This window comes from Lottia gigantea (genome assembly GCF_000327385.1).
Source record: "Lottia gigantea unplaced genomic scaffold LOTGIsca_1, whole genome shotgun sequence".
Taxonomy (NCBI): Eukaryota; Metazoa; Mollusca; class Gastropoda; family Lottiidae; genus Lottia; species Lottia gigantea.
The window spans coordinates 2,922,551-2,946,706 of NW_008706746.1; the positions used below are offsets into that span (position 1 = coordinate 2,922,551).

General features: G+C 31.0%; 1 protein-coding gene across 1 annotated transcript; it reads left to right on the forward strand.

Annotated features, from left to right (window-relative positions):
• Positions 1-333: 333 nt before the first annotated feature.
• On the forward strand, positions 334-21,732 carry LOTGIDRAFT_152052 (hypothetical protein; the record flags this gene model as incomplete). The annotated part of the gene is made up of 16 exons (XM_009045532.1): positions 334-528; positions 3,238-3,328; positions 12,732-12,808; positions 13,693-13,729; positions 13,940-14,037; positions 14,610-14,741; positions 15,302-15,453; positions 16,144-16,279; positions 16,418-16,558; positions 17,694-17,793; positions 18,178-18,254; positions 19,181-19,312; positions 19,700-19,822; positions 20,190-20,374; positions 20,697-20,832; positions 21,058-21,732. The coding sequence occupies 16 exons, from the start codon at positions 334-336 to the stop codon at positions 21,730-21,732; spliced, it is 2,487 nt and encodes an 828-aa protein (XP_009043780.1).
• Between the last annotated feature and the right edge of the window lie 2,424 nt (positions 21,733-24,156).

Below are 24,156 nucleotides of genomic sequence, written 5' to 3' on the forward strand. Positions count from 1 at the left end.
TGATTGAATCGGGAAGATTTCTGTAGACATGCTAGAATTCAATGGAGAATGTTGGTTCGGTAAGATGAGTGATGGAAGTGAATTCTCTGAGGTTGGAGTTAAAATTTCCAGACTGTGTCTAATTAGAGGATTTTAAAAATTGAGTTTGATAATTAACTGACATATGCTTGACAAATCAGATTTTCAGAAAACTTTAAGAAGGTTGTGCAGACGTGATTTCATAGGAGAATTGTTTAAATGTTATTGTCATTGTAACATAACATATAAAAATGGAAGAACCCTGACTTCATTAGTGTATAAAGATGTTTCTGGAAACAGAAAGGACATATTAGGATGGGTAAAAAGCTGCATGAGTACATCAGCCATCAGTTTTATAAACTGAAAGTAATACTTGGCTTATCTCTTGATCCTATAGCAAAGGAAGAGAAGGCAGTGGCATCAGTGGTACAAGAGGCTATACCAACTTCCAAATTCCTGGCAGTATTAAAACAGAAGAAATCTGAGAAGAGATTGAATATTGAAGTCAGGGTAAGTAGATTTAATTTTGTAATTAAGGCAAAATTTGTTCTGATATCATGTCATAAATCATTTTTGTTTTCTTTCAAGTAATTTTATGTTGTTAATATTATCTACATGTAGATGTCACATTTTACTTTTGATTTGATTTATCTTAATTATGTAAAAGAAATTGTAAAGAGGTTTTTAAACTTTATGTATGGGTACACTGATAGCATCAATTTGCACCATTGCAATTTTCAATCAGAATGTGGCGTCTGCAATTCAACTAAATCTAAGTGGTTTATGACATCACTACTGCAAAATCTGATTATATCATATAAGTCCTTTTGTGATGTCATAAAACATGGAATTGCAGGAACCACAGATTGAAAATGTTGCAAATTGGTGCTAACATTGTCCCTTTACACATAAGAAAGTTAACTCTGTATAATAACTCTAAATAATTGTGAAACAGTGGTGTGGTGGCTCCAAAGTGACTGGAGGGTCATAAATCATTTTGGTGCCCCCTATACTAATCCTTTTGTACAATCTGATATAAATAAGATATTTTAACACATGTCAGTCAATAATGCAAAATTCGAAATAATGACTTTTAACTTATAATTCTTATGGTAGCTAAGATAAACTTATTCTTAATGAGAGCATAGAATCAGAATATTGCTCAGTTCAAATGCCATGAATTTAGCTTCCCAAATACGTTGTTGAGTCGCGCAAACTGTCATTATAATTTTCAAGTATGAAAGTACAGGAGTGAAAAAAGGATTGTATCACAACTTATCTGTGTATGTTCACCTTTTGAAGACGGGAAAGAAAAATATGATGCCATTGTTGTGAAATAAAAATTTTACAAAAATAGATTACTTTCTATCAATCTGTATAGGTTGGGTCACTGGATTGAAAAAGCCATTCTAGGAATCAACTGTTATAATTAATTGTGAGTTTTGTTTGAAACACATTTACATTTATGAGGTTCTACAGTGCATAAGATATGTACTACATAATATGCTCTACAGGCTATTTATAAATTAATTTTCAAGTCACAGCTGTGAACAAACAGTCTTATGATTAACAAAAATATTGAAATTAGTTCCAACCAATAAATTTAGGTCTTAACATTACATATGATTTTTACTGAATGCATTGACATTCAATTTGTTGGTTTTACTACTTGACTGATTAATACAATAAGCAAGGGATCAAAGAATTTTCGGTGAGGGTGGGGTCTGAAAAATTTACCTTAAAAAAGCCTCTAGAAAGACCAGTGTGTGTCTCAAAATTTGTTTGTTTGCTGATGCCCAAGAGCATATCGTGGGTGACCGCTTGAAACCTCATATAACAATATATATGACACGGAATTACTTTTAGAAAAAACGCAAAAAACTATTTGTACTATTTGTATTTTTTAACTATTTGTTAAAAATTTTTTATTATTTTGTTTACTGCTATACGTGGTTTTCATTTTTTGAAAATATAAACCTCATATAACAATTTGAAATCTCTGGCCTATTGAACCAAAAACTTGTATATAAATACAATATACGAGGTTTTTCATTTTCATCCGCAGAAAAGGAACATTGAACCTCGTATAATAATATATTTTACGAGGTTTTAAATCTGACTGTTTATATACGTGTTATTCAATTAGTGCTTTTTGAGTTATTTACAATCAAGCTAAGAATACGAAGTTTTGATCACAAGATCCGCGCTTTTACGACCTCTCGAATGGTACCAAAGTTGTCAAAATGACCAAATATGGCATATACAGGGTTGAAAGCGGTCACCCCACGATATAAAAGTGTGGGACAACAGTAATTGCTATTTTTTGACCAAAAATTACAACCTATATTTATTTATAGCCTTCCTATGACCACTCTCTGAATTTCAAACATCCTGAGCACCTGGTCTCAAAAACATTTGTAAAAATAAAAAACATATTGCCAGTCAACAATCTGTATGTTGTATAAAACAGCTGTGACTGACTATGTCTATTTGTTATAATTTGTTTTATAGATAAAATTGAATCAATATTAGTTGAAATACATTATAATCACTGATTGTATTATAATATATTGTATGCAATATTTATCATATAGAAGTCCAATATGTAGGATGTTATCATAAATACATACATAGTTTTGGGAAAAATATTTTAGTATCATTTTTAAAGTTACTGCTTCTCCCTAAAGAAAACAGGCGATTTTTTTATTTTTACTTTTAAGGGATTTGTAAATGCATAGTCTGCAGCATACAACATCAATTTTCATCAAATCACAAATTCTGTTTGCTGGGCACTTTTATGGTTCAAAAGTCTGGAGGGTAACTCAACCTTGGGTCAGGTGTACACTGAGGCTCCATAAGCAATGCACTTATGTACTATTAATTAGACCTTTTACAATTTCAACACAAGTATTTTTGATCCACAATTTCAACTTCTAACTGCAATATATTCAAAGAAAAAGCTAATTTGTTATGACTCAATCGGTTACTAAGGTACTGACCGTAAAAACGGCAAAATGACACCCGGTTTATAATTGTTTGTCTCTACCATTTTTTACAGTATTTGAAATCAAGATTATGTAATAATAAAGAAAATCGAAGTTTAGGAAGCATGCTTAAATCATCAGTCTTTCTTAAAAATGGTTGTCTTCTGCTTGTTATTAGATTGAAATTTATTCATAGGAATTTCTATCTTACTTTAAAATTCTTTATATTTGACAGGCTATTGTGCGAAACCAAGAAGATTTTTCCTGTTCTATTGCTCAAGAGACCCACAATTCTTTGATGAATGTAAGACAGGAAGTTGTAACCTGTAAGTACACAAATATTCTACTTTTACATAAAATCGTTTTCTACTACCCAAATTCACATGATAAATACACTCCATGAATCACTCACAGAATATCCACTATAGTAAAACATGTTTCTAAATGACATTGCGTAATCTGAATTCGGATTAGCGAGAGTGTCGGAGTACTCAAAGTTTTGACATTTTTTAACATATGTGCCACATGTTACTATTTAATAATAAGACAATGTATACGTTACTATTATTTAATTGTTCATATTTTGAGCTACCGTACATACACTTTTTATTGTATTTTACGTTTTAAAATGTTGATTATTGTTGTTCGATGTAAACCAAATTTCATAGCTAAATATTTCTGTGAAGAGCGCGGCACTCAGAACTACAATGTTAATCAGATGTTGGTGAAACACGTGCTTATTTTTTTTATCAAAAAGTCATAGAGTTTAAATTATTGCTAGTAACTTGCCACATTTTTGAAGAACCTTACCACACTAGTAACTGAAATAATTAGTTTTTGCTAGTTGCCATCAGTTGCTAGTATTTAGCTGTCTTTGAATCTGATTGTTGATTTGAGAAGTAGGAATCTGCATTGTACCAGATGATTACAGTTACTTTAAGTCAATTATCTCAATATGAGAGTCTTGAAACTGCAACTGATCTGATGAGATCCAGTCAATTAATTCCAATCAATCAGAGCCTAAGTTTAGTTCTTTTCTCTTGAATTTTTGCCTCTCAGCATGTCTATGTTTTTGTAATGCATGAGATTTTTTAAGTATGAATTGTTATTTTGAATAGCTTTGTGTCTTCTGGGTTTGACAGGTAATGTGTTTTCCATTCAAAATGGTTTAGAATTTAAATCTGAGATTGAAAGCTGATAATTTGTTTATTTAGTTATGACAAGATGGTATTGTCAGGAATACGCTTTTGTCCAACTGCAAATTTTCAATCCCCTAAGAATCGAGCCGATGATGGATTTGTAAAGAATTTCTATAAGATGATTAACAGTCCAGAAGATGTTAGATTTTTCAGTGGTACAATATGGTCTTGAAAATGTGAAAGGACAGTGTAAAGATTGTCTACAACAAAAAAAAACAGCAGATGAAAAATGATGGTGGCTGTGGGATCTAGCCTTGGTCAAATGAGTTATCTTTTTTATTATTCTATTTGACCCAGCTATAATTTGGGATAGATGATTACTAATTCTCCTATTAAGAAATTATTTTTAATGTTTTATTGAGAAATATTTTGACAGTAGAGTGAATTTGCTATTTGTTTCCAAAAAAGGGCAAATGATAAGGAGCTGTTCCTTTCTTTACCTGGCAATATCAAACACAGTGGGCAAAGCATAATGAATACAAGGCACCACTACTGCAGTATTTTAGAAGAACATTGGGTTAACATAATTGAAAAAATTTCACAAATATTTTGTAAATTCAAATTGAAATGAATACTTTGTGTGAAATGAGAAGGTATCTCTCATGAAAATCATGGGCTTAGGTCAGAAACAAGAACAATATTTATTATATTTAGTTAAGTCAAGTTAGTTGCTAGAATAAATAGATGACAAATATCTGAAGGGTTATTTATATGCAAATTCCTCTCCCACAGTGTATTAGGTAGTAGATTAGGTATAATTAAAATATCAGATCCCAGTCTCAAAATTCGACACATCTGTTGTGTTATGTGGAAACCTGTGGGAATTTGAAATAGTTGAAATTTGTTAATTTAGAATTATTGTGAATTTTTTGAATATTCAATGAAATTCACAAATATTTATTAGGCTATATCTCATAGATATATTTAATTATGGCTGTGATGAATTATTCAGTTTTAATAGAATATTTTATTTGAACTGTACCTCATCCACCCATAGATATTTAACTCTTGTCCTGCGCACTGAATGAAACATTTGAAAATTATTCCAAAATTTCTTTGTTATATCTATCTGAAGCGAAATAATTGTTCTTTTTTTCTTAAATTACAATTTATTAATATTTTGTGTTTTCAGTGGTTCATTTTTATACGCCCACATCTCTCCATCCGTCCGTCCGTCCATCAACATTTGCTTGTAAACGCTCTAAAAACTAGATTTGAAATTCGGATTGTGTATACATATTCATAAAACGAAGATCAAGTTCGAATTTGATCTATTTTCGACTGTTAGAAGCAGAGTTATTGCCCTTGCCCCAAAATCTTGAATATGCTATTACTCTCTTAGTTTTCAACCGATTTTGATGAAACTTAAAATGGATGTTTCGTTTTTATCATCCGCATGCCGTGAAGGGCGTATATGGAAACCATAGTTTTGAAGAGTTTTAAGAACATAACTGAAAACCATTTTGAAATTTTGATGTATGTATATGACAAAATCAAATTTACCTCTTTCTTTGACAATGTGATTAATTATTTATTTTTAATCAATTTAGTCAGTCATCCAATATCAATCTTTTTTTTTCTTAATTAATTTCTAGTTATCAATGTCAGATGAGATGTAATTATTTTCTCTTTTATTTGCAATGAATTTATATTTGTTTTAATTTTTACGTTTAGTGATTTACATTATCTTTTCAAATACAACACAATCCTGATTTAAATGAGACAAATTTCAGCACGGTATTGAAATTATCATATGGATGTTATTATTTTTATTTTTTTTTTAATTTTTCGTTTTTGGATTAGGTCACCAATACATCAAAAAAACTTACAAAATATCAATTTATGTAAATTATGGTGGCTTCAAAAATTTCACCACACACACAGCCTTCTTGCCTTTCTTTCTTACACATTGTTACAACCATATAGACTGTCTTTAAATGAATTTCAACTGTCCAAAATACCTGATTGAAAGGACAAATCACTTTTTTCAGACAAAAGTATTGTGTATTCTTAAAAATATCACCATTGAAACAAAGATAAGTATCATTCACTTGAAATTTCACCATTTTATTATCATCTATCCATGATGTGATGTCATGTATGAAGGACTCTGATCATGCAATGAATCTAGAAACTTGTTCTCCTTAACAGTTTATAACAGGTTTATGCCGTAAAATCTCTTCCAGACATCATTGTATGTATTTTACATACACCTGATGAATTATTTTCACCATATTTATTGAAATTGTGGCTTTTTATTAGAGATTAAAAAAATTGTCTCATGTTATTTTCATACTGAATAGATTGCAAATTGTACACAAAGGATTAGTTTTAATCATCTTATATTTCTATTTTTGTTTTACATAGATAGTTGTGGGTTTAATTTTGGATTGAAGCAAATTTTATAATAAGCAAATGGACATGAAAATTATTATCTTTCAATTGAAAAACCATATCTATACCTCATTTAAATTAAGTTAAAAGTTGTCATATTTTAAGTCTTGTTTAATCCCTAGTTAAGATTGTTTGTTAAAAACTCAAAAATTAAAAATTTGATTTTAATGGTAAAATCCAATACACTGGTATTAAACATAGATAAACAAAAAATACATGTATCTAGATCAGTTTGCTTCAACACTCATATTTCAAATTCCCATTTATAAAGAGACATAATTTCTTTCTAATTTTAGAATAGAATAATTAAATATAATATTGAGGCTTGGGATGGCTATTTGTGTGACTATTGAATTGTAAAGAAAATTATATTGGGCAAGCGTTTGATTGAATTACTTTCTATCATAATGATGATGATTTAAGACGCAAGGGGAATGATCAAGAGTAGAAAGAGAAATGAAAACATTGAATATCAATTTGACATTATATCCTGTCCGAAATTCTCTCAAAATGACATATTTGGCCATTGATGGAGATGAGTTGTATTCCCTCTGGTCTCTCTATGAAATTTTATCAATAATAAGAACAGGGGAAATTTTAACCTGACTTTTCCAGACGAAAAGATGAGTTTTTTTGTTTTTTTTATCAATTTAAGTGAGAATTAATGAATAATGTCACACAATTTTTTATTGTGACAAGGCTCAAGTCATTGACCAACTTTTTTCATAAAATTGTTTTTATGTTCTCTGAAACAAAGCCTGAATATATCCCTAATATTGATTAAACTTTGTCTGCCTCTCCCCCCTTTATCAATTATTCTATCATTGTACATGTCTGTGGGTCCCGGTTGACAATTTTTTGACTTTTAGTGGACCCCCTGACCTAATAATTTATAGAATTGTTATAGCGAGCTGCCTTAAGATAACAGATTTGATTCATTGCTTTGAAGGAAATTCTGATTTTCACATGTTACTAATGTTTCTTGTAGCACTCACAAAGAATAAGTGTTAAACTTTTGGAACAGAAACAGTTGGTCATTTTGTATTGCAGGGTAACTAACATGTCATCTTAGAAAAGATAGGAACTTCAGCTCTGTCAATATCAATAACATTCCAAGAACAAATGATTCATTTAATTATTTTCTTTATTCCTATCTTGTACATCATTGGTTAATTTTCTTTGTGCATCAGCAAATTTTAAGTAATGGATATGAATTTGCATGAATGTAAAGTTGCTACTGAAAAGAAATTCACAATAAGCATTTTAACGGCATTTTTAGAACTATGTCACCATCTGAGATTATGGCCATTATTAAAATGAAATTACTTGTTGAATTTGTAATATTCTTTTACCATAATTATCCCTTTGTGACCATTTTATTTCAGCATCCTTCCATTATCAAGGCGTTACCACATAAAATGTCATTTTATGTGATAAGTTCTACTTTGAACTGAGAATATTCTGGAAGGAAATGAGAGACAATTTGAATTACGAAATATGAAAATAATTTATTTTTAAGTTCATCACAAATTTTGTCTTAATCTGAAGCTGCTTTTTTTATCCTGATCTTTAAGATAATTTGAACTTGTTTTGATGTCACACTGGCAATATTTGAGAAGATGATATTAAAACATGAAAAACATTGCGTGAATACAATTGGTTAAAAACAGCATTGAATGATTCATATTTCTGTTTTCACCAAGAAAATACTTTTCAAATTGAATTATGACAAATCATGATGATATCTATAAATGGCCAGTGAGGATAATTTGGGTGCAATATAGACCACATTCACACACTTATAGAACATTCATAGCGTTAATATTGATCTTTCTGAAGCCTTTTCTGCTAATTATCAGCAATACATGCACTAAAATAAGATGAGAAATGTTTCTATTTAGCACTATGAAACTTAAAACAGTTATTGACAAATTAATATGACTAATATAGAATGATTTATTTATTTTACGTGGTAAAATGGGTTTTATTTATTTCATTTGGTGAAATGGATTTATTTATTTTACATGCTATTGCATTGATGCATTCAACACAGATAAACGGCTGATTTAATGTCAATATTTCATACAATCTCAGTTATTCATGGCTAACTCTTATATTTATAGATAATCATTGTTTTATAAGATCAAATGCAAATTGAAAACAATACCACAACCAAATATTTATTGTTTATATCTGATTGAATAAAATTATAAGTTCTGTACATGAGTGGACTCTCTCTGAAATTTATATATGAGAGAAATGAAAAGTATTTCCATTTATTTAATAGAACTCTTCATAAATAACAATTGAATATCAAGTGTTCCTATGGTTACTTATGATTAAACTGAAATAACCTATAGTTTGATTAATCGTCTTTGATTCACTTATTTTTTAAAATTACTCATAAAATAATCCAGAGCTAGGATTTTTATGATTTTTAGGATCACCATAACCCAAAAAAAGACAAAAAGAATTTTTTGAAGAAAAATATAATAGAAATTCGGGAAATAGCCTATGTTTTATTTCATCAAATATAAAACAGTAACCAACAAAAATTTTACGGCTTAAATTTCAAACTTAAAGGGACGGGTGGGGCATTTTGGTAGGCTGAATGTATGTTGTAAACAGTCTTCAGAACTACAAAAACTGTACAAAAATTGCATAATTCCTTCAAAAAGACCTCAAACAAGAATTTTAACTTTATATTTATTTCGTTCATAAGCTTGTCTTCTTTCTATAAATTGGGGTGTCTGAAACTGAACATCTTCTTCAAAGCTGTTTGTGACAACTCTTTGGGATAACTTTCAAACATAGATAATTATGAATACACTTGGATTGAAGGCTAAATTTTTTACAGTAAGCTGTGAACACTATTACAGATTAGCTTAGTGGTACAATTCACGTTTCTGAGACCCAAGGTATGATTTGCACCCGTAAATCCTGTACCTGTCCCTATAAGTCCCTTCTTCGTTCTTATTAAGTACAGACTTATCTTATATTTCTTTCTTTAAAAACAGTAGGAAATTGAGAATTAGCACTCAACCACTCAGTGCTGGACAATAAATGTTATGATAAGGTTATAACGCTCCAGTAATGGTATAATAGTTTGCTCACGTTTGTTCAATTAGAAATTGTATGATAAATGTATCAATAATAGATGAGATAAGGTGGAAAGAAAATAGAGGCTAGATCCCTCACTTATAATCATTTAATGAGATCAAGACCGACAAGACACCAGAAATACACTCAGCCTTTCTATATTTAATGCTAATGGTAAACATGTATGTTATCTTACACATAAGGTGTCTGAGAATCACAACTTAATCTTAGCTTTTGATCACATACTTTTAATACTATTACAATATTCTTTTAACGTGGAAAAATCATCAATGGTGGATGGAAAATTGAGAACTAACTATAGAGGTTGTGATAAAAAAATAAGGATACTTTTGACGCTGCCCTAGCCAAATGCAATAGCAAGTCTTCAGTTGACTGATATCTCACTTCATTTCATTACATTTATACACAAAATTGGGTTTCCATCCAAATCCTTGAAGAATTATATTGTTATAGGAATATTATTCAGTCTATATTTTGTCTGTAAGAATAATATAACTAATACTAAATTGATCTATTATTCATGATGGCTAAATGGTCGTCTGCTTCAGATGATTTGTTGATTTCTACTTGTTCTACTTTAATTAAAGCAACATCCTCATCTTCAATGGCTGCAGTAATTAAGATCGTTGATGTTTTGTGTATATAATATAAATATCATATTTTTGATAGAATATATGTACTTGTTGAGATAAATATAAAATTGTGAAGGAGGGTTGTGTTGAGTTGAGCCGAGTATTATTGTGAATGTGGCTCCATTTTGATTAAAAAATACAATACAGTAGTATAACTACATTGTTCATTGCTACATAACTTAATCTCTCTTCACTCATTATATTTTTGTATGAATTTTTTCACAAAGGAAACAGCAATCCTAAACTCATTTTGTTTTGGGGCTCAGTTTCAAATTTTCAAACCAGTTTTGGTCTCCAGTAATTTTAGTCTTATCCTGTATAATACGGAATTGTTAAAACACCTATACTTACGATGAAAAAAACCCATGAATTTTGCAGGGAACATGCATGACTGCTGTAAACAATAGATTCATGGTATATTTGGGAAGATGAAGATACTTTAAAGAGCAATCTGTTTTTATCTCTCGGGAGATGTTTGATTGAAAGTTTCAGGATTTACTGAGATAAAGGAGTGGAATGTGATTTATGGTTCATCTATATATGTTAGGGATAAAGTCAATGGTTAAGACATTACCATAGTCTTTAATAATAGACCTGATACTTTATTGCTAGCTAGATATACTGATGTCTCTACCTTCAACTCAAACAACCGACCTAATATGTCAGTCGAACCGTTAATCAAAACTCTACTTGATTGAAACTCTGACAAAACAAGAAGATTATGTCATGCTTCTTGATTTCAAATTGCTTCCACTAGTTTGCCTTTTTTTAGTGAATCCTCAAAATAAAAGTCAGATAAAACTAAATTATATCAGAGTTCTATGCACCATGCCATGCTGTGTACAATGGTGATAATTTTGCTTTTATTTTCAGAAGTCTTTTACATTCTGATAAAGAATTATCAAAGAAGTGTGAATTTCCGAAATTTTGACACTTAGACTGATCAGTGAATTAGCTTGATATGCCAATATTAGAAAATCATAGGACCATGGTAATGATTGTGTCCAAAACAGAGCTTTTGTTAATAACACTCCAATTGTTTGTAACACTTTGAATGAAACCGAAAAACATGGCCTCAACCTGATGTAACGATGAGATTAACAACTCGGAAACTTTCTGCAGGTTAAATCACCCTACTTCCTTAATACAAGAACCAAAGCAATGATTACAAATGTCAACAATTTCAAGGTTGAAGAAACTCTAATAAAACTGCTGTTGAATGTAATTTTAAAATTCCAGTAATCAGTCTTCTGCTACACAAGTCATGTTAAATTACAATGTAACCTTTTAGTTCCAATCCAATTCATCATGTGCAGTTCAGTTCTTCTGATTTTAATTTCTATTCATGCACATTTTTTTACATCTTCTTGTGTGAAATTTTGAGGGTGCTGAAGAGAGGAATTAAAGGAGTGAATGTTTAATTCTCTCGATAACCTGTGCAAAGTAGTGTATCAGATGAGGTAGACTTCAATGAGCATAACATTATAATAATAATAATAATAATAACTTTATTTGGCAACCCATTTAGACAGAAGTCTAATTTTCAATAGGTCCCACTAAACTACATATTATATACAAGATTACAGAAAGAATAAAAATACAGAAAATAACATAAAACATATAAACATTTACAATGTAACATGGATGAGGAAGGAAATATGAAAATGTAATCACTATGTTTCCCCACAAAACTACGAATTATATACTAAAAATATATAATACTATATATGATAAAAACACAGAAAATTTCATATAACATATATATATTTACAATGCATCATGGATGTGGTGAAAAATATAAAAATGTAAACACTGTGTTTCTTATATGATATATATGATGGTATAAGTTTTTAAGTAAAATGAAATGGAGAGAAAAACAAAATTCTGATTGCTGCATTAATCTTTCAGTGATGAGCTGCAGTTAAGTTTTTGTACTGTGAGCATTAAGAATCATAGAATCTTGTAATGAATTACTTCTCATAGTAGGCCCATTCATGTATAATTGAGTTTTTTGTAGAATTATTAGTAGTTCAGTTTGCGATTAAATTGGTTATTCTTGCAGTTCAGGTTAGGTATAATTATTAGTTAAGATTTTGGAAATGAAGAGAAAGTTCAGATTTAGAAGTAGTTCAGGTTTGGTAGTTAGACAAATAATTCAGCCTTTGTGGCAAACTAGTAGTCAGTTATTGTAGCACTTGGAAGGAGTTCAGATTGGTTCAAGTTTAATAATTTAATAAATTTAAGAGTAGTGCTTTATCAGGTTTGATGCAGTTATAAAGAAAATGGTTAGTTTTGGTGAAAGAAAGATTTTACATGTTACATTGGTACGCACAGGAAAAGAATTGCAACAAACATATCGTGCACTGTACAATTGTATTTTTCAGATGACCACAGTAGAGTAATACTATATGATGTACCAAAAGGTTGGAACAATGATTATGTCAATGCCAGTTATGTGGATGTAAGTATGATGTTTCTGTTGACTTTCAACAGAGTGGTACTAAAAACTAAATATGAATAAAACAATCCTATATTCTCCATGCTTCGTCATTGTCCTTCCTTGCCAGCTCAACTCAGTGACACAGACAGATAGACAGAAGCACTATTTCAATTTATTTCATTGTTGATTGCCTGCAAGTTTATGTTCACCAGATCATTTCCTATCTTTAATGTTAACTGCAAGAAATTTGACATATTTAACTTTCGCCCTCAGATTTGTACAAAATCCTATTGATTGAAACAAAACTGCCTTTCAGCTTAGCAGCAAAAGGTTTAAACAAGTATTTCAAAAGGCTTTAGGTTTCCTTCCTCCCTTTTATGTTATTTTATGTCCTATACAACATTCAATGAGTGATGTAGAACATTAAATAAGAACTAAAAAGACTGTTATGTTTACTTTCTAAACAAATCCATTCTAAGAAAACATATCGTACAATGGCGTTCCAGGAACTTGTGTCTGAACCATGTTGTTTGGATTTGAAGAAGGACAGTAAAATTTGTTTCTAGAGAAAAAAAAATACCACTTATGACTTGATTTAATGGAGTAAATATTTACATTGATAGCTATTGAATAGAATTGTTCAGGAAAACATCAGGAAAGACAATACCACACCTAATTCTATTATTTAAAGCTGGGGTGATCATCTTCAGGGAATTGTGGAATTCTAAGTTTCAGTATGGAATTTGTGGCATAAAATAATGCTGCTTAAGCACAATTGCTAATTGGATATCACAATTTTTATATCTGAATAGGTCTGCTGATGTCTGTATTTTCCAAAAATGTAGAAAAATTATTTCACTATAAATTTAAAGCTGTTGAATTTTATTTGAAACTATTTATTTCAGGGTTACTGTATTTCAAAAGAATATATTGCATCACAAGGTAAGAATCAAATTTATCTGCTTTCTGAGAGTATCTTTTTCTGTCCCAGCAAGCTTTCTTTAAGATAATTTATTTGAAATGTTTTTACATTTTGGATTTATTTTTAACTCATTACTGTTGAATCTGAGAGATCTATCAGACATTTCCCTCTATTTCTTTCTTTCCTCAATTCAAAGGTGAAGAAATCCGTTCATTATTCATCATTTCCAGGTCCTAATAGCAGGTCTATTATTCAATTCTGGCACATGATATGGCAAGAGGGAATACATTGTATCGTTATGGCAACAGGACTTTTTGAAAATGCAGTTGTAAGTAACATTATTGATTATATGCCGTTCTTTTTTAATCAAATTAATGGAGAAAAAAAAAATTCATTGTCTAAGCTGTATAAGACATGCAATATAATGGATATGGAAATTTCATTGACCAAATATCAATTCTGATATTGTCAGTCTAGTTTGATAAAGTCTCTGATTGCAATGAATTATTAAATCTTCATTAAGATCTTTTTTTGTTGTTTTCATAATAGCAATTTACGGTGTTGTGTTAGATTCTTTTTATGATTGACTTCTTTACTACCATTTACCATATTGAATGAAGAGTTGGTATATGCCTTTATTTCTTTAAATCTGGCACTGAGGAGATAGTAGATTCAAAATAGTTGTTGGGTTTTAAGAAATGATCTCACTTAAGGCATGATCACTCCGTATTGTAGGTGATAGGTCACTATAAGGCTGGAGAAGGGTTTAATTCTTTTGCTAATGGACAAAGTATTATCAATCTAAAATTCATTTCAAGTATGAATATATGAGTATGATAATATACTTGATATGTAAACAACAAATAGAATTTTGATTTATAAGTTGTAATCATCTTTTAGCAACAATGTGATAAGTATTGGGAGGATTATTCTGGTGTAAAGAAATATGTACAACATGGTAGTATTCACATCTGGACTGAAGCAAGTGTACATTTAGCTCATTTAAACATTAGAACATTTCGTATTCAAAAGGTAAGATTGGTACTTAAATGAAGGAAGGATTAGGAGTTTTCTTAAGGTTTAATTTGATCACGCAATCTGTTCAAAAGTTGGATAATTTCCTGTGGCTCAATCACCATAAAAACTTGTTGAACCAAGTCCACTTGCCCCCACCCTAAACAAAACTGTACCAAAGTAAGTATCTAAAACACAATATAAATTAAGTAGTTCACAACCTTTAGCTAGGGCCTGACCAAGGACTATATTATATATTACATACTGAAAATCTTTGAATCTTCCACTAACATTCATTAAATTGACATAAAGAGGGGTATCAGATTGCAAGGGAGCATAATGTTAAATTCCCGGGGGGAAGGGGCCCCCCACTCATCTGGATGAGTCACTGACAATTTCAAGAAATATCATTTCTTTATATTGTCAATGTGATCAGCTTGTTGAGGTTATTTGTACTGGTATATATTTATACAAACATCTTAATTGATGATGTTTCTGCTAACTGGTTTCAGGTTGACAAATGGAATTAAAACGTAATATAATGTAGTCTCTGTAAGTAAGGCTTGTTTATATTGCAGGAAGGAAGCTATGATTGTAGGATTATCAGACAATTTGAAATGGTTGGTTTCCATGACAATGAGTGTGCTGATCCAGGTTACATTTTAGATGTTAGAAGACGTGTCAATCATTTTATGTCAACAAGTTTAGGACCAATCTTAGTCCATTGCAGGTAACAATTTTATACTCCTACTCTAGTCTATTTAATACTGTCATTGAAATGATGTAAAACCGAAAGTGTTAAGTGCTATAAAAACATAGAATTAGCTTTTATGTGTGACCTTGAAATAGAACTGGCTGAAATAGAAAATATTGTGTACATTTCACAGAGGATATACCAATATTACCAATTTGCCAAAATTCCTCACAACCTTGTGAACAAATCTGAATGGATACAGAACAAATAAAATACATACTGTAGCATTTCAGTATCAATTCTGGCAGTATTTATTTTGATGGAAAGATATTGAATTTCCCATTGGTCCATTTCTCAAATATTAACTAAACAACTATGAAATGTGACATCACATTAATAAACCAAGTACTTACGATCCAAACTGCAAAACGAAACCTGAAATCCAAACAACAACTTTTCACATCTCACTATCAATTTATAGCTCTTTTACAGTTTCTCCTTTGGAATTTTCATTCCCAGACACTTCAGTGTTCAATGTCTTGGTACCAATTAAGATTTATCATTGTCACAACTGGATGGTAAAGGGATAATGCTTACCTAGAAATCTTGATGTTCATTATCATATTATTACTTAATGTTTGATAATATGACAACCAGACAATTTTATAAAAGAAAGATAAAAAAAAAAGTTTAAAGGAAAAATGGTTTCAATCTTTGTGATTACAGATGTGGTGGAGGGAGAACAGCTGTATTTCTGGCCATAGATTATTGTTTAAAACAAGTTGAAACTGAAGAAAAAGTTGATATTTATGGTGCTGTTTTACATCTTAGAAGATATAGAAAAAATATGGTGCGCACATTGGTAAGTACTAGTGAACCTACAAAGCATTTTGTTTTTTACGATGGTTTTAAGGAATGAAAGAATAATGTGAAGCAGGATTATCAGGGTATCCAGATTTACTATCTTAATTTGTCTCAATATATTTAATGGTATTTTCAGGGACAATATGGTTTAATCTATGATACAGTAGCTATGTATATTAATTGTAATTACACAGTCTTCCCTGTGGCTGATCTACATTTCCAAACTCCAGTTGGCTTTACAAACAGTAGATCACTGCAAATAGATCAAGAATTTCAGGTAATATATTATTAATGGGGCCGTCACACCGTGACATGCTGGTCAGCGTTCTATCACGTTTGAGGAAACTTTGGTAGTTGCCCATCGTCTGTGGGATATCGCCAGAAGAGTGTTGTGTGAACGTCGGGAATTGGCTGAGAACGCTGATCCGGAAAAAAAGTTTTGAGCATGTGGCACATTAGCACACGCTAATGGTTTTCAAGGGTATCTTACTTGCTCCCTGTTACACGCTTCGCGTGCATTAGACACGCTAGTCATGCGTTAGGCACACGTTAATCATACGTCAGATGTGTCCACCTATCCCTAGAAAGCTTGAAAATTGAATGATTGGAATGTTCAGAGAACGTTGACCAGAACGCTATGGTGTGACTGACCTATAAGAGATGATCAAATCTTTACATTCAAATCTGGATCCAGATATTAATCCCTTACCAATGGTTCCAGATATCAAACCTAACTGCTGGGTTCAGATGTCAAACCTTTAAAACTGGGTCCTGATATCAAACCTTACTACTGGGTCCAAATATCATACCTTTACCACTGGGTCCAGATATCAAACCTAACTACTGGGTCCAAATATCATACCTTTATCACTGGATCCAGATATCAAACTTTTAAAACTGGGGCCAGATATCAAACCTAACTGCTGGGTCCAGATATCAAACTTTTAAAACTGGGGCCAGATATCAAACCTAACTGCTGGGTCCAGATATCAAACCTAACTACTGGGTCCAGAAATCAAACCTTTACCACTGGGTCCAGATATCAAACCTTTACCACTGGGTCCAGATATCAAACCTTTACCACTGGGTCCAGATATCAAACCTAACTACTGGGTCCAGATATCATACCTTTACCACTGGGTCCAGATATCAAACCTTTACCACTGGGTCCAGATATCAAACCTTTACCACTGGGTCCAGATATCAAACCTAACTACTGGGTCCAGATATCATACCTTTACCACTGGGTCCAGATATCATACCTTTACCACTGGGTCCAGCTATCAAACCTTTACCACTGGGTTCAATTATCAAAACCTTTACTTCTGGGTTCAGATATCAAATCTTTACCACTGGGTTCCTGGTGACCTAATTTGTCAACTCTACGTTTACAATAAATGTTTTCTAACTAGGTATTACAATATATTGTACCAGCATTATCTATAGGAGACTGTGCTAGTGGTCATAGAGTAGAAAATAGATGTAAAAGTAGAGATATAATGATGTTACCTCGTAAGTATTGGTTTCAAAGTTTTTATCTCAAGGGAAGTAACCAATACAGTGGTTTTGGGATAATTTAAATTAAAATTTTACATGCAAATGTTTCTACTATCAATAGTTTAAAATGAATTGATCATTCATTAAGAAATTAAAAGGATGCTACAAGTCCTAATATGTAATATATGGAAGGATGTAGTAATTTAGATATACCAGGCTAAGATAAAGTGATGTTGCTTCAGATGTGTTGAAAGTAAACATAGGCAAACCAAAATTATTTCTTTGCATTATGTGAACTATTGTTGAATAGGGTACAAATTATATAAATCATACATTTAATATAAATGTAAATTCATTTTGATCATGTTTCCATTGACATTATGTAATTCATATTTCAAGCTGAACGAGCCAGACCCTACCTCTCAGCTGATACTAATGATAGTGGTAATGATTTTATTAATGCTGTATATGTTGATGTGAGTATAGATAAAATTATGTTCCTTTAGAAACGGTAAATGATAATGATCATCTAGCCATTGCTCTCACGATCCCATCATCACGATCCTTGTCATAAATTTTGATTGGTCGTGAATTTAATTTTGAAAAAAAAAAAATTTACTTTCTTTTAAATCTCAAAGTTCATGGTTAAGTTCTTGTCATAGTGCCAAACAGCTTTGTTAGTTTTCAGAGCGAGAATGAAAAAAAAATCCTCAATGTTTACACCTCCTTCAATAACATTCTTATTTATTCATAATGACTTGCAAATCATTGACATGACAAAGCAAGTAGTCTACACAAATGAGTTATGCCCCCTCTCATTTCGTCGTTACCGGGATCAAAGAATTAACTTAAAATGAAAGGAAGCATTAGAATTTTCTGAAATATTTTAGGAATATTAAGGGCACGTGTAAGTACCTTTCTGTCAAGTTTCACATCAATCACTGATCAACAAGTGGGTTGGTGTGAATCTACAACAGTTTCAGATGATTCAATGAAGGCCGCCATTTTCAATCACCTTCCTTTTACTCCAAATATTACGAGATTCCTGATTGGATATATCGCATGGTGACATATGGTCTGTTAAGGGAGATTATTAGTCTTTATTGAGGAGAATATGGGATTGTTCAAGCAATGGTTAGATTTGAATAATAATCGTACCATTGCTTAAGGAACATGAGATAACATTATCTCCCCTGTCTATTCACAATTCATTGTGAACATGAAACAGACAATACATGATTAATATTAGATCAGCTGGAATGTAGGCATGCCTATATTTAGAGATATTAGAAATGAATTGTGCTCTTTTAAAGTTATTGCCAAAACATTTACCTGAAAGATTTTTGAATTTACGAACCCATATAATGAAATGGTTCTGTCATGAACTTGTTTTTGTTTTCAGGGTTTATTTAATATCAATGCCTATCTAGTAACACAGTGGCCAAAGAAAAATACATTGAATGATATTTGGAGACTTCTATATGATTATAAAATAAATTCATTGGTTGTGTTGAATGATCTCAAATTTACTAGAGTAAGTACAGTCTGTTCTCCCTGGGCATTTTGAAAGCAATAAGAGTTGCTGGTGCTATGTTGAAAAAATGTCCCTCTTGAACAGTGCTTTGTACTCTTAAACCTTTTTTCAGCTGTCATAGAAACCAGAGCCTTTTTAGTCTCTCAAATTGTACCTTTAATAGTAAAAAGAATAATAACTTGTAAATTTATCAAGGCAATATATTCATCTATTTCAAAATATTGTGTGGTATGTAATAATTTAGATAAGCAGACTTGAAATTTGATCATGACTGGAAATCAGAGAGGCGATTTCAGCTCTATTTGTCAGTCATGTCCAACTGAAGATTAAGATGCTGTATATACCACTGTACATGTATTTAAATTTTGTTTTTTGTTTTACTGACAGAGATTCCAAAAGTTTTGGCCAAAAGAATTGGATGAAGAATGTAGATATGGTCCTATTAGTGTGAGATATTTAGGTTGTGGCAAATACCCTGAACTCATTATAAGAGCTTTTGCTATTCACAAGGTGAGTCCATGAATTAATTTGATTGAAGTGTAAATAGATTTTGATTTGATTGAACATTCCATAGGTTGTTTTAGTAAAGAGTTGATAGGTCTTGATATTAGTAAAGAATCAATAGATTTTGATTTCATGAAAGATTTTGATTTCATTGAGAGTCAACAAATTTACTATTCATGGACCAAAAAATTAGTTTCCCCAAAATGTATATACAATATACAATAACATAGAACTGAATAAAATAGGGACACTCCTTATCAAAACTAGCATTAGTTGCCATCTTGCTATGAAAAATATTTCCAAAAAAGAATATACATGTAGTTATGTACAAAATGATCTCAATGATGTATCAAAAGTAAAAATATTTTCATAGATTCTTCCAAACAACCAAAGAGAGCCAAAAGATAGTGATTTAATAGTAAAAATGTTTCAAGTGACCAATGGTATGAGTCCAGCTAAAATTACTATGTCCCATAAATCTTTACTATATGTCATGCAGTGTGTTGATGATTGGCAGCAAAAGACAAATCCTTCAACACCAGTTTGTATTTTATCAAAGTAAGTCTCTTTTTTATGGATATATTTTCTTCGGTTCAAAGATATTTGATTTGCTTTCCGAATGTTTTGATGATGTATTTGATACCTTAGATTTGTTTCAAAAAAAGTAGGATGAAGTGATAAAAATATCAATGGAAACTCCTGTATTTCATCTTTGTCAAATTTCTGTATTATTGTTATGAATTTGACAATAGTTGCATAAATGGAGCGATCTTTTACTGATTTTTGATAATTTCTTTGGAACTTGTGATAATGCTGAATGTGTAGCCCTGTTTTTGATATTTAATGATATATTTAATGATAATTGTATATATTTATATAGAGATGGTTGCAATAGATGTGGTATCTATACAGCCGTCAATATTTGTTGTAATCAAGTGAAAATTGATGGTGAATGTGATATTTTTAATGCTGTAAGAATTATCAAAAGAAATAGACCTCATCTAGTTTCCACAATAGTATGTATCCCTATTTCTCTTCTGTGGCCTGACACTTGTCAAAACCAATAATCTCAACCTACAAAGCTGGTCTTAAATTTTTTTTCCGCAAATTGACCAAATTTTGACTTAGAGTCATTCCATATAGTGAATGCAAATCAAGGACTTCCCCTCTAAAACTCTGAAAGTTTTGACACATTCTGAGAATCCAAATTACATTCTTAATTTCTTTAATTTTTTTTCTAGGATGAGTATCGGTATATTTATTATTTTATGGCAGAATATATAAGTGAAACAACACTACAGCCACAAATTGTGATAACTAAAGCTACAGGAAATACAACAACATTGGACCACATTACACCTACAGAAGATTCAGTCCTTTCTGTGAGGAGCAGTCGGTCAGCAAGTTTCCAAACAGCTTTGGATGAAATCGGAGACTATATTTTACCTTGTGGTTTTGACAATAAAAATTCATTAAGTGCCTACATTGCTCAAATCTCGCCTCTTTCAACGAAAAACTGCGTCCTTAGTCTCAGCAGGACTTCATCTGTGGACAGCTTGAACCTTTATGAGACTCCATTAACTGAAAATCTAGATGATAGTGTCTTTTATCAAAACAGCATACCTCCTCAAGGTGTATCAGAAAACTCAAAAGCAACTCAAACATCAAAAACAATGATTAATCAAGCACGTGCTCTCAATCAGCAAACTTTACAAACAACCTCATCAAGCAGACGACAAAATTCACCCCACCATGAAAGTATTCTTCTACATGAAATGCCAAAAATAGTTGTGGAGGAAAAGAATAACAATTTTGATCAAAAGGAGATTGAGGAAGCATCAGAAGAAAGCAGCTCAAAATTATCCAATGGCACAGCATTACATCTGACAGATTTAGATTCTTCCAAAAATGGATGACGCTTGTCCTTTTTCCCAAGATGTTGGGTAAGTCAATTGGAGCACCAATAGTATGAGTTTGGAAGGTATTGGAATTTTTCTAGGAAAGTTATTTGAAATTACATACTAAAGCATCTACATCTGAGAATCAGGAGGAATGGGAGCCCCACTCTAGCATTAAGGTCTTTTGTACTTGTATCTTGTATACTCCAAGCAAGTACATTGTGAACGTCTGGTAATGTAAGAGACTATGATTTTTTAAGCTTATTCATCTTTTAGTGATCAGATCCTTGATTTTGAGACAAGATCATGAATGAATGATAATTAATTTAGTCATTTTGTTTAATTTGTTTTCACCCTTGGTCATCAATTTATAGCACTTCTTTAATGTTTTCAGTGTTTTTTACTGATCCAATTTGTGATGTATGTCTTCCAAAATTTCGTATTTTGGTTTTTTTGTAGATAATGAAAACAATTTATTGGAAGAAAATTTTGTTGATTGGTATAGTTTTTTGTGTAAAATGCACATTTTTCCTTATATTGCATTCCAAAAGGGTTTTTCTGGAGATGAAATTTTAAATTTCTTTTCAATCAAATGCAATTGTATTACTGTGATAATGTATGTATATATATGTTTAACTGAAGTCAAAAAGATTTTGGTGGCTTGTAGTTGTAATTTTGAACAGATGTCAACCAGATAGTGTGAGGATCATAGCTGAATTTCAGAAGGGATGTTTCTGATGAAATTCTGAATGTGCAAGCATTTAAAGAATTTTCTCTGCCTCCAATGTAATTTTAAGATCTATATACTTTCAGTCACATTGTAAAATTATGACATCCAATATGAAAATGTTTCATACTTCTTTTAAATAAGAAGAGCTGAAAAGAAGATTTCAAAAACACATTTCTTTCTGCTACTTTTAAACAGAGATATGCAACATCTGTCTAAAATAAGTGTTGATGGACAATTTTGGACAAACATCTTACAAAGAAGCTCTGGAAATTCGCAGACATTTCATTACCCAGAAGTTCTTTTGAATCCATAAAAACACATTCCTTTTTGTGAAATTTATAAAAAAGGTGTTTTTGTTTTGTTAATTCTTTTTGAAATCTGTGATAAAATTATTATGATTAATACATGTTTAGGGGAAATGCTGAGCCTTAATTCATATTTATTGCATTTCAAGTTTTTAATATTAGTAGACCAAAAATTGAATCATTAGCATTTGGAATGCTGAAAAATGAAATGCGGAATTAGGCTTAGCATATTCCTTACCATTCCACTCTTTTGTATCTTCTAATTGTTATGGCAATCAATAAATTTTTAAATTTTTGTATTTTCTTTTTGTTAAAGGCACTTTACAAATAATCTTTTTTTATGGCCTTGACTTGTCATTGCAACAATTATATCAGAATCAAGACCTTAAAAAACTAATCTAACCTTAACACTTTTTAAAGTCATCCATTTTGCATTATTGATGAAGAACTGGACTGAAGGGCATTTGTTCAAACAATGGATTTCAGAGGCTTTGGTTTCAAGTTTGATCTAAGATTTTTCAACCTTTCCATCCATGGTTAAGCCCTGTCTTGAGTATCCTTGGGAATCAGTTGATGAAAGGGTCTAAACTTGGTATCTATTAAACATGTTTTATGAAATAAAAAGCTGTAAAAGTTGCAGATTGTGTGTCATCGTGTTTTGGAATATTGAAGGGTTGAAAAAGTCAGCTAAAAACTGTTAATGTTTTGAATTGAGATCAAATGTGTATATTAAATATATCATATTGTCCTGCCTTTAAATACATCCATTCTGAATTAATAATGGATTTTTCTCGGATATGTCAAGTTTTAATACTATTTTCTCATTTTCTAGATCTCTTTTTTAGAAAGCTTTATTAATGAATCTTGTTGTAGAGAACTTATTTTATCAATGAATCTTGTTGTAGAGAGCTTATTTTATCAATGAATCTTGTTGTAGAGAGCTTATTTTATCAATGAATCTTGTTGTAGAGAGCTTGTTTTATCAATGAATCTTGTTGTAGAGAACTTATTTTATCAATGAATCTTGTTGTAGAGAGCTTGTTTTATCAATGAATCTTGTTGTAGAGAACTTATTTAATCAATGAATCTTGTTCAAGAGAGCTTATTTTATCAATGAATCTTGTTGTAGAGAGCTTATTTTATCAATGAATCTTGTTGTAGAGAGCTTATTTTATCAATGAATCTTGTTGTAGAGAGCTTGTTTTATCAATGAATCTTGTTGTAGAGAACTTATTTTATCAATGAATCTTGTTGAAGAGAGCTTATTTTATCAATGAATCTTGTTGTAGAGAGCTTATTTTATCAATGAATCTTGTTGTAGAGAGCTTATTTTATCAATGAATTTTGTTGTAGAGAACTTATTTTATCAATGAATCTTGTTGTAGAGAACTTATTTTATCAATGAAT